This window comes from Ciconia boyciana, chromosome 2 (genome assembly GCF_034638445.1).
Source record: "Ciconia boyciana chromosome 2, ASM3463844v1, whole genome shotgun sequence".
Lineage (NCBI taxonomy): Eukaryota > Metazoa > Chordata > Aves > Ciconiiformes > Ciconiidae > Ciconia > Ciconia boyciana.
Window position 1 is genome coordinate 118,676,133 of NC_132935.1, and position 12,234 is coordinate 118,688,366.

The 12,234-nt window shown below is 45.6% G+C and overlaps 1 protein-coding gene across 1 annotated transcript; it reads right to left on the bottom strand.

Annotated features, from left to right (window-relative positions):
- Positions 1-303: 303 nt before the first annotated feature.
- Positions 304-5,439, bottom strand: LOC140647063 (prolactin-releasing peptide-like). Its single transcript, XM_072851425.1, has 3 exons — positions 5,421-5,439; positions 2,387-2,557; positions 304-679 (listed from the first exon to the last, which is right to left on the bottom strand). The coding sequence occupies exons 2-3, from the start codon at positions 2,532-2,534 to the stop codon at positions 501-503; spliced, it is 327 nt and encodes a 108-aa protein (XP_072707526.1). The 5' UTR covers positions 2,535-2,557; positions 5,421-5,439; the 3' UTR covers positions 304-500.
- Between the last annotated feature and the right edge of the window lie 6,795 nt (positions 5,440-12,234).

The following is a 12,234-nucleotide window of genomic DNA, read 5'->3' on the forward strand; positions in this document are numbered from 1 at the left end:
GTGGATGTTAACAATCTATATAAAAACTACACACAGAGCACCAGCATTTCATGCCATTAATGCAAGTACATTAAAAATTAGTGAGAGCCTTTTTTCTTTCTTCCAGCCATTGCTTTTTATTTTTACAGATCAACAGCCATTGACTTTAAAATGTGACAGGAAGGCTTCATGATACGCTTAACACTGCAGAGTTTAAATCCCAGCACAAAAGCAGTGTGTTTTTTGGATAAACCTAACATTACAGTGAACAGCATCAGGGGATTGGTGGGGATATAAGACAAAGAAACATTTTTATAAGCTATGGTTGCACTCAGTGCTAGTGTCCATGCATTGTCTTTTACCTGCACCCTGAATATGTTTCTTTTTGAAGGAACTTGCACAAGGAGCAGAAAGAAGAGCAGCATGGGATTGATAGGCAAAAGCAGAACTGGAGGTCTGAGGTGCCGGGGAGGGTGCCATTCAAAGAGCAGAGGTTGGGTCACCGCCTCGGGGAACGGGGATCACCAGTCATTGTCTTCTGTGTCCGACACTTTTTGCTCCCACAAAGCGTTCAAGATGAAATCCAGGTGCCTGCTCACAGGCCTCAGGCTACCACGGCTGCTTCTTAGCTGCCTCTTCCCGAACCGACCGATGGGACGAACGCCACGGCCCACGTACCAAAAAGGATCGATCTCAGGACCTGGAATTCAAAGCAGTCAGTGAAGCATCTACCACTGTACTTAAAGGCAGCATTTCCTGAACATCTTAAGGGTGTTAGCTTATTTGTAGCCCAGGAAAAAAAAAAAAAAAAACAAAGGGAAAGGCTGCAGCCAGACACACAACCTTCCAGTTCCTTTGAGGGTCACCTGCCACGTGTAGAGCCCAAAGGAAGAGGACTCAGATGCAAAATTAATTTTCATCTATCTGGGCTACAACCTGCAATTCAAACATAAGCCAAAGTACCCATCAATTCAGGAGGGCACAGCATGCTTTAAAACCGATCCAAACCCTGGAAGAAGTTACAATGCAGCCTACATCCAGAAAGACCATAGTAGCTCCCTGTACTGCCATTTAAACTGTGCTCTTAGCTAAAGTCCTGAAGGTCCTGCTGTCCAGCCTCCACTTCTGCTGTATGCACCAGGTACGGTATCTCTACAGGCTAACAAATCCACTGGATTGCAGAGGAGGTTCCTATGTGAGAGGTAAACATAAAAAGCTAATTCTTGTTTGTTCAATTAGGAAGTTGTTTTCATGGATGACTTTTTTTCTTTTAATGCATCTGAAGTACACTTGACTTATTTTTATGGTCTAGTCTAGTTTTAGAGCAGGTGTGGAGAGGGGTATAGTTGTATTAAAAGATGAAGATACAGCAACAGGAAAAATCTACAAAGCGCTGGAGATGATGCCACCCCAAGGAAATGCCAAGTCATTCCAAAGCCAGACAAATGTCAGGGACAGGAATAAATTTCAATTTAAGTGCATTATGTATCATCCAAGTCACATGAAAGTCTCAGGCAAGGCAGCAGGATTTTCCCCTGCGCATTTTGATGCTTGAACAGAGAAAATAAAAAATCCACTTTGGCTGTAAATTTCTCCATAAATATGTCTTGTTAAGTCTTTCCACACAGTATTTAACACCCCTCCTGCCCACCAAAACCCAAGTAATTTCATTTTTTTCACCTGGATACCTAAAAACTGAGGTTCCCCACATCTGTACTTCTCTTTGAAAGGGGCAAGGTGTGCCACTGAGAGCCCATGCACCTTAGTCCCCACACCCACCCCTCTCCCACTCCACATACAATTATCAGCCTTTGCTCCTTGGGGGAAGATGAGATTTCCTGATAAAGATTTTCTGAAAAATCTTTTGGACTGTGTGTTAGCTTTCCTTGGGACATATGGTATTGTTCTTCTCCTGACCAGCCTCAGTTCCACACAGCATCTCTGAACGGAGACACTTCATGGTTCCAGACAGAAACGAAGATACCTGTAAAGTGAACTTAAACTTCTGGCCCTTGCTTTCTTGTAAATCTATAGAAGTAGTTGTGAACTACCCCAGATCTGCAGAACACAGCTGAAAATCTGATGCTTAAATAATCAGTGTATACTGCCTTACATTTTCTTTGTCGGTCTTTCGTACGTTAGTGTCTCCTCTGGTATTTATCAAAAATGGCACTACTTCCCTTGGCTAATTAAGGGCTGTGAGAAGGAGTTTAAGTTCTGTATATGCGCTTACAAGTGTAAATGGAAGTACAGGACCCCACACCCCCATCTTACCATAGAAACACCCATGTGGATTTGCTGCTGAACTTTGCCTGATAGCCCGACCCTGATCCCCTCAATGCACCAGAGACCGTGGGGTCACCATATGGGAGTCCATCGCATTACATCAGGTGAGACTCATACTTACTTCTGTTGTCTATCTGATGTTTAAATGGCCTGCTCTGTCCTGAAGCAAAGCTGAGTGATACCAAGAGCACCAGCACATAGACAGCGACCAGCTTTAAGTGCTTGGGTGACCACTGGGCACGTGGTGTCCACGAGATCGGATGCCACATGATGGAGCGGTGGTGGGAAGGCTCTGAGGAGAAAAGTGAACATGGGGAACACGTATGGGGTTAAAGCTCTCAAGGTGAGGGAAGGTGTCAACTGTAACAGCGTGTCCCTATCCAGCAGAGCCATTTCATAACTACGTTCTGTGAAACACTGATGCGGGGGATGTCCTGGGTATTTCTGTTTGAAGGCAAAGGCTGTGCAGTGAGCCATCTGCTGAGGTAAGTCTTGCAACTTCAGTGTTTTCTCACCAACAGTGAAAGCCCCTGGCATGGCTTCACAGGACATGTGAGTCCTGGCCCTGAGCTTGCCGCTGACTTTGTGTGTGGCCCTCTGTATGACCATGGGCATTGGCCACCAAAGTGTGTTTTAGCCACTACCTCCATCACCCTTTCCTCACTTGTAAAATATGTCTAACATTTGCATTTTACACAATCTCTTTACAACTAAATGCATCAGAAAGGCTTACTGAAAGGGAACGCTCCTCCGATGTCCGCTCATCCTTTCACAGCCAGCACGCAAAAGTACTATTTCCAGTTATAGTTTCCACTGTTAGATGTCCCGATCCTGTAAATGCGTCCAGATGCAAGCAGATGAGAAAACCCCCTGAGAGAAGGGCTGTGCAGAGAAGGTGCTGAGTCAGGAAAATGGCATCCAGGAGGTGAAGGATCCCAGGCTCAGTTTATCACTGTCTCTAGCATTTTGGACAAGCTCCCTCAGAGCAGCTCTCCCGGCTGTCATGCTAGGTACCTTTCAACGTGCAAGGTCTGCCTATGTATTTGACAGCCTGGAGCCTCTGCCTACAGGAGCCCTGTTTGCTTAAGCATCACTTATGGTAGCTATACAGCTACAGAGCTAGGGGAAATCCTCTCAGCTACGCCTAAACAGAGGCTTCTCCTCGTGTAAGGGTGGGATTTTTCCCCTGTTGCTGCCTAAGCACTGTGCTTTAGTAGGGGCAGAGCAGGAATGAAAATCTTTTGATGCAAGATGCTCCCAAGCACACGGCACAGGCAACACAACAAAAGCACGTGGAGAATCTGGTCGTGTCTTTCATTAAAATGCAAAGTCAAAAGCTCCTTAACCCCTAGCATTCAGTGAAGGTTTGTCTTTTTTTTCCCCACACTGACAGTCACTTAGCAGACAGCTTAGAGGATAAGTGATTTTAACCCGTAATTTCAACAGAACTGTGAATTAACTTTTTCTAACTTGAATATCACATAACAATCAAGACTAAATGATCTTAGCATGTACCACCACATGGGATGAATTCTGCCTCCAGTTTCAGCTGGTGTATATCTCTTGTTGCTCCATGTTTAGCAAATCCTTAAGTTCAGTTAGACAAAAGGAAGATGTTTTGAGGAATCTCTCCAGTGTGCTTACAAGGGTTGCTGACAGGTTTTCCAGATTACTTGCTGTCTGGTTTTGTGGCTTGTTTTTCTGGGAACTGAGTGACAGAAAGGAAGAGCTTGCCTTGAGCTCATTGTTGATGAAAGACAAAAATAAGGGAAAAGCCTTTAGCACAAGCTTTTTCCTAAGCAGTGCTGTGTCTCAGTCTCCACCAGCTGGTCCTATGCCCACATCAGCCATTCCAGCCACTTTCCAGAGTGCCGTTATTTATTGAACTTTTTTGCTCATACTCTTGACCTGGCTAGGATTTCTGTGAAGCACATGGCTCCCACTGCTCCTCAGTAAGTAACATGCCACCCCTAAATAATCAGGGGGCTCAGCACCTCCAATCCTCCCTAATTTTTCCTCCTACTACTTGTCCCATCCCTGTTTGTATGGGGAGAAACTGAGGCACAGATAATGCCACAGACTTGACCCTGCATGATGCTGAGCATTTCTAACTCCAGGATAAACACAAAATCCTGGTTACCCACTCACAGTCCTTTCACGAGTAATGGGGCTGGGAGATGGTCTGTGATCTCCTCAGGTCCCGACCTGCCTTAGCCCACTGCCCTGCAGCTTTCTTCCAAAGGGAAAATCAAAAAAACAAGACCTCATACAGTCAGTCTGTATGTGCCTTCCGTTTCCAACCATTAAATGATCACCAAAAATTTTAAACCTTACTAGTTTCAACAAAACCTGACACAATTAAAAGTTCCAGGAACAATTTTTCTCCTGGAGCTCAGCAAGAAGTCGGCACCGCTGCCAGCTTGTTCAACTTGCTACTTCTGCTTGGTCCCTAAGCAGAAAGAGCCTTTACATTTTGGCTAAGTGACATCTGTGACAGCGGTCTGGCAATTTCCATCGACATGAGAGGAGAAAGTTACAGCACGTTAAAGCCACTACTAAAGTTACAGTGCAGCAGTGGTATCATAGCTTGCTGCAGGTCTGCCTCGCACAAGCAGTGGAAAACCAGCCTGGCTCTCCCTCTGGGCACACAGGGTCTCCCAGCACGCCAGACCCAAGCTCTGCTGCAGATCCATCAGGTCTAAACATACTGTGGATGTCCTCAGAAGACAAGGTGCTATTAACTCTTTAAACCCTCAAATAGCATCTTATTTGAGATCAGTGGCTGTGCACACCCCCTCCAATGCAAACGTGAATAGCTTTCATATTTGAAAGCAGCATTGGAAATCCCCACAAGAGATCAAATCCTGGGTGAATCCAGGCCTGGGACCATGGCTCATTTCAGGGCTGAGTGGCACAAAAGGTGCACTGCTGTGCTGCAGGCTCCTGCGTGTGCTCTCCCTGCAGGGGCTCAACACTGCCCGCGGGCTCAGCCGTGTTGCTTGAGCACAGTCTCCTGCACTGCAAAAACTAGACAAAAGTTACTGAGCACAGCTGTGTACATTAATGTAGAAAAGCTTAAGCCCAAAAAGAAAAAAAGGAAATCCAGCAAGAAAGAGCCAGAGCAAGCGCTGAAACAGCTAGAGGGAGGCACTCACCTGTTTGCACCAAAGCTGCTCCTCAGGTAGCGGCTGCTCCAAGCAGAAGCAGGGCAGCTGCTGGGGGCTTGTGCCTTTTATACCAGAGGGAAGTGGGCTTGAAGCAGGGGGAGGGAGTCAAGAGGTGGGCTAGGAGGACGTCAGCACTACTAGTGAGCAAAATTTAAATTTACAAAGGGAGGGGAAGAGAACTGTGGCTCTGTTAGAAAGCCATTGATCAGGGCAGGGAGCAGGAGCTGAGGGCGGCGCCAGGGGATTGCGGGGGGGGCTGGCAGGACACCTGTCTGAGACCCCCTGGCCCACCAGGAGGAGAGCGGAGGGAAGGGGGCTGCTGCCACATCCCTATGGATGGGAGGACATGGGCAGACCAGAGCAGCACCAGCTGCCATGCTCTCTGCACAAGAAAGCCAAGCTCTCTGTGCTGCCTGGCTGAGATGTTCTGTCTGAAGCACGTGTCCGAGGGGGGAAAACACTCATGGCTGGGGATGAGGTGTGGGGAGAAAGAGGAGACAGATGGTGGGAAGCTCTCAGGGCCAGCAACCTGGAGCAGCCAGGCCACACACCCCTTCCCAGCCCTTGCTCCTCTTGCTGTTGTCCCACCTCTGCTTCTTGCTTGGGGTCTTACTTGACTGCAGCTCTTGTCACATTAAGCCCCTAACCCACGGCTGGGGTCAACTCACCCACGCGTAAGTTTTAGGCCATATTGCAAGACAGCACCCAAGTAGCTGATGAAATCAGTTGTGATTCAGTGCTTAAGCCAGTGCTTACCGGTTTTGTGGCAGGGAAAATTTCATCTGCATGAGGCTAGTATCTCGAGCAATATTGTATTTGTACAATAGGCATCTCTTCTGTGTGGCTATTTTTAACACTGTCTCTTGACTAATGTGTCATCACAGGCTTGCTGTTACAGATCTTGCTGCTTTAATAGCTAAGATGGTGTTTACCATGAAGGTTTGTAGAGGAGCAGCAGTTAAACTGGCAGGGGTTTCACTCCTTCGGCACCAACCTGCGGAGAGGCTGAGATGTGAAGCGTTACTTGGCTGCCTGGGGACCACAGGCTCTCTTGCAGAGATCTTTGCAGACGCAGGGTTGTGCTCCGCTCCTGGTGAGACTGACTACCTGAAGAAACAATTTTTAAAGCTGTGCTTAGAAGAGGGGGCTCTCAGGCATGACCCGGTCGGTAAGCTAAGACTGGATAGGAAATGCTGCAATCCCATTAGGATGAAGTGGAAGTTCAATAGCAAATCTGTTGATTAGTTTTTCTATAAAGATGCTTCCAGGTGAGAAAATCTCAAAGTATAAATGACACTATTTCACTGCAGCCACCTCCCAAGCAAAATGAGACTTTTTTTTCCTAGGGGCAATTTGTGGGGTACTTGTACAAGGAAGCATGATTGAAATTTTGCCTGGCCCTACCCTTACTCAGTATCCAGGCCTCGAGTAGATGACCCCACCACCACCACCAGGGGGGTATGGTCACTAATTGTGGGGATTAAAATAAATTTCTCATTTATATGTAATAGTTTGCTCTATGGGCATGTGCATGAACACAAATGGTAAAGCAGCCTGAGAAATACTCTTCCATTTTCCAATTTCCACCTAGTAACAGCTAAAAGAAGTGTCTTCCTCATCCAAGTTTTCAAGAGTTTACTCAGACTACTCAGGATTACAACTGCAAAATATGAAGAGCACTTCAAGTCCATGATAGCACAAAAGGTCTTTCTACAGCTAACACAATCAATAATGTATGTACACGCTTTCTTCAGCAACCTCCTTTTAGCGTGTTCCCTTTGAACCTTGCAAACGCTCCCTACCTAAAAATCAATCTGCATCCAAGAACCAGGCGGTGGCTGTGCTTCCGCTGTGCTAATTTTGTGTGCATGCGTGGAGAGGGTATCTTCTTAGTAAGTAAAATCCTTCATGGTTTTGCATCGTAGATCTTTTCCCTGACTGCTCTTCACATTGATTTTGACCAGAAAATGTGGGCATCCTTTCTTGATCTCTAGTGGGCAATTGCTGGAGTGAGGGCTTTTTCTCTCCAGCATATGTAGGACCCTGTCTTGTTTTGCTGGTTTGCTAAGTGATCCTATCATCTTAAAACAGAAGTAAAAGCCATTTTCATCCCATTTACTCCTTCTAGTCTTGCTGGCACTGCAACATGAGCCTTTCGATAGCACAGATCATTTTCACTGATTAACACCTACATGGAAGTTACCATATAAAATAAAAGTGTACAATGTCTTCATGTTAACATGGTTTGCTTATTGGTAAATTCTGCCTGCAAAATAATATGTCATACAAAGACAAATCATGATTAGGAGAGCCACTGTTTAAAATGCTCTAATATGATCAGCTGCCTTCAATCTGGCCTGAGGTTCATCTACTGCAGTATCTTGGTTTTGATGGTGGCCAGCAGAGAACATCTAGGGAAGAGTCTAAAAACAGGGCAGCATATTTTGACATTCACCACTAGACTATTCTCCCAGGCCCTTGAGACTTGTGGTCCAGAGGCTTCCCAAGCCGAATGTGTCTTTGTGGTAGGTAGCCCTTCATGGACTACTTTTCTTTCACGGTTGCTTCTTGAATCCATGTAAATTCTCAGCATCCACAAAATTATGTGCCAAGGACTTCACAGCTCTCTTCCCTGCTACAAGAAGGATCATGGCCGTGCGTCTGTTCTGGACACACCACCTGCCAGTTTCAAGTACTTATTTTTTCATTTCTGCTTTCAGTCATTCTGCCTTCATGAAAGGCTACTATAAAATGTTCTAAGCAATGAAGACTAATAAACTATGTGACAGTCTGTTTAAATGAGCCTCATCAGGCATTTCTTTTACCAAAGTACTATTTCGCTCCATCCTCATTGACTGTAAGTTACCATTTCTTTCGACCAGATCACGACTGAACTACCAGAGTGCTATGTATAGTACTCAGAAGCTTCACAGAAATCAACCTGACTCCTCAGGGTCTTTTCAGGCAGTTGTGGTTTTATTTGTTATCCCATTCATAGCAGGGCTTATGCTTTGGCTGAGGAAAGCAAGTCAGCTCATGCAACACAGAAATGTGAAAGCCACGCAGTCTTGGGAGGAACTGGGAAAGAGCTGTCAGGGGAAAGGGGGTCATGAAAGAGTAAACCAGTAAGATCATTTAGAGGACAGCTTGGTCTGTAGTGAAGGGGCAGAGGTTTGCGTGTTAAAACCTCCATCCTTTTTCTGTGTTTGAGTGAGAGGCTGGGCACATGCTCTCTTCTTTGTGGATGGCCCAGGGGAAGGTCTCAGGCCTCCATCACTTCCTTGCCCCACACACAACCAAGGACTCCTGCACGTAAAACTCCTATGTAGGTTATGGGAACCAGGAGAGGGGCTGAGCCCGCTGCTAGCCGGAGTGTCTCACTGTCTCCGTGGGATGGCTGACCAGGGAGACACTGTGAGATGCAAGTTCTTAGAAAGGCAGCAGAGATACAGGAGTGAAGGGCTGTGGGAAGGAAAGCAACTTCCCAAGGCTAAGGAGAGGTCAGGATCCTGGGCAGGAAATGGTGAGAAGGATGAATGGTGGCAATGGGAAGCTATTTCCTGGAGGTTGGAGTGACCAAAGAGGATGAGGTCTAGGAAGCCTGCCATGGAGGAATATTCTTTGGGAAGACAGCACCAGAGACCAACACTGAACTACAGTTTTGATGCCAAATTCTACCACCTAGTCTGCTCAAAGAACTAATCCCAAACTTCTTTTTTGTGTATTTCTTTTACTGATAGGAGCCTTCCACAAACAGAAGGTAAAAACCACCAAAGCAAAGGCATTTGATGCAGCTGGATGGAGAAACATAAATATCTTTTTTCCAGCCCACCACTCTTATTGTTTCACATACCAGCATGTGAATAGTTTGCAAGTGCCATGGTGTTGAACCTCTGCCTGAGCTGTGAATCTGCTTCTGTACCCCAGCCTTCTGTACTGGGGTAGTGCATGACTTCTGTGTGTGAAATAAAATACAACACTGCCGTTCTGGTTTTGCCTATTCTGGAACAAGAGGGAGTGATAACACTGACATCTGTGCTGTCTGGAGCTGGAAATTCTTAACTGACATTAACTAGGAAATATTTTATCATTGACTGATAAGAGGATCAGTTGCACTAATTGAGTTTGGAGGATTGATGAAAAGTTGTATTCAAATCTATTCAGAAAACCATGTCAATTCAAGCAATTAGATGAGACTGTTAATTACGTGTAGCTTTACACTGAAGCCGTTCTCTACTAACATTCAGGTTCGGAGCAAAGCCAGGACTGGCTTTATTTTGGAATTATTTTTTTCTTTGAGAAACAGGACCATCTAGTGGTTAACACAGAAATTATCTTCTTGCTTTCAATCATTATTGAGCAAGGAATGAATCCCCACAGGTTTCATATGAAAGCATATGTATCTTGAAATCGGACCATATAGCGAAGGTAAATCAAACTGCATATAACCCAGATTCTGATGTTAGACTGGATATCCAGGTGTTTACCACCAGCACAGTTCCCAGTTTGCCCAGTTCTCCCAGTTAGCACATATTTACTGGAACAACTTGTTAGCAGCTGGGCAGCTCAGGCATAGGCTACACCTCAGGACATCAGCCAGTCTCTCCAAGCCCTTCCTCAGCTTGCTGTGGAGGCTTTGCCACCAGAGTTAGAGCTCAGATGGAAAAATACGAGTCAGGCTTGGCATGGTTACAGCCACCTTTGAAACTATTCTGCTGACAGCACAGATAGATAGAGGGAAGATTTCTTCTGAAACTTTTGATATTCTTCCTCCCTGCTAGAAAGCCACCAGACAGCCTTCTGCACAGCAGTTCAGTATGCACAGCTTCCAAACACAGCTGGATATTGTAGGTAGAGTCATGTAACAGAAGCAGGGAAGATTACGGCTCAAGAAAAAAAAAAATCAAGGATGGAAATATTTTTGCCTGTCTCTCAAGCATCCGGCATTTTGACGGTATTTTCAGGATGCCAATGTTTAGGCCAGCAAAGGTATGCCTCTGGCACTGGAGTGAGGCAGAATTTGTGTAAAGAGTAGTTGCATTGCTGGAATACAGGATAGAAATTAGTGCTGCTACGTGCCATTTGCACATTTCCTGCACAATCACTTTCTCAGGCAACTTAAACTGCTCTTTGAACACTGTGTGCTTCAAGCTATAATTGTCTGCGTTTCCAGGCTGTTGTGGAGGACAGCTCAGCACAACAGCCTGCCACATTCTGGTAGGGCAGACCGCAAGACCAGGTCCAGGCGATGTGCCTACAGGAGCAACCCTTAATTAAATTAACAGACCTCTTGGCTTTGTAAAGGTTCCTAAGGAACAAAACTTGCAACATTACAGTGCTGCACATGAAAATAGTAGTAGTAGTATATATTAGAACAATGTCTATAGGAAATTAAAAACAATGTTGTTCATTCCGGTTATTACAGAGGGGATTGAAGGTAGCTGAAGGTAACGGCAGCCTTGTGTGTGCACACATGCAAAGACAGATGTCATACAGAGTCCTACATTAAAGCAAAGCATTAGCCCCTAACATGTGGGTGACTTGGTTTTTTCCTGATGCAAGGCCTTCTCATGGTATTCCAGGCCCATGTTTCCAACACAGCAATTCTCTGGAATAACAAAGTTTCTCCCACCGGTCTGGGTTACTCGCTGCTCCTAAAGGGCAGCTGAAGTACTTCTGAGGGTACCCAGTGAAGGTGCAGTTCTGTACTAGGGTGACAATTTTTACAAAAGTGTACTTTATGGCTTCAGTATGTCATATTTTTCATCTGCATGCCAGTGAGTCCCTAGTTTTAATCCCTGCAGTTTACCCAGTCATAAATAACCTCTAATGATTCACATACAGCTTGACAGATGAACTAAAATACAGTAAAAGGCAAGCAAGGGGATCTCTAATTACTATTCATAACCAGGTCTTGCAACTATTACACTTAAATAGCTTGAAGCCATGATCAAGATAATTAGAGATGATGTTCTTCTTTTCCTGCACAATAGTTGCCAGGTTATACATTAGTCATGGAAAGGCAAGAGTCTCATTCCCAATCCATTGCTTAAACCCTGACGTCTGATAGATATGAGTGAATGAGATCCACTCCAGTCTCAGCTCTAGGAGGATTAGCCGTAATCTGAAATTTAACAGCCTAAGCAACAACACCTGTTGCTTCCATTTAGGTTTTAAACCTATTTTAGCTGCTTCTACCTTGTTTGCTGCTGTGCCATGTCTGCTTGGCCCACCTTTCTGCAGCCTGGTGTGGCTGGAAGCCCTCACAACCAGGACTTTCACAGGTCTATTGCCACGAGTGGTTGCTCAAGAGCAATGGGAAGGACTCAGCCAGGACAAAGGACCTCAGGTCAGCGGTCAAGGGGCAAAAGCAGGAGAAGCACATCTCCAGCAGGATGCCACCTGTCTCTGCCCACAGTGACCAAAGTTTGGTGCAAGGCACTGGCACTGTTTGTTTCAGACCTAAGTGACGGAGGTGACACAGAGACCTGCAGGTCCCTCTGAGGCGGACAGCAGAGGGAGAGCTCTTTGTATTGACACAGCCCCACAGAGACCCCACGCCAACGCATGTGGCTATTGCAGCAGGCTGCTAAGGGAACAATAAGCATGGTGGCCACCACCTTTGTTTTAATTGCTGCCCAGTGCATGCCAAGCTGTGCAGTTAGGATTTGTTTCCATTTCCTCTGCAGTTGTCAAGGTTTGCACTTAAGAACTGTTCATTGTGGTTTCGTTTTAAAGGACAACAAAGTCACATCTTCTTGGCTTATAAAGGAGCTTTGTTGTTTCCTGGACACCAAATCTC

Coding starts and splice junctions, on each gene's coding strand:
- LOC140647063 (XM_072851425.1), bottom strand. CDS start 2,534: ATGTGGCATCCGATCTCGTGGACACCACGTGCCCAGTGGTCACCCAAG. Junction 680..2,386: donor ACATCAGATAGACAACAGAA/GTAAGTATGAGT, acceptor TTTGAATTCCAG/GTCCTGAGATCGATCCTTTT.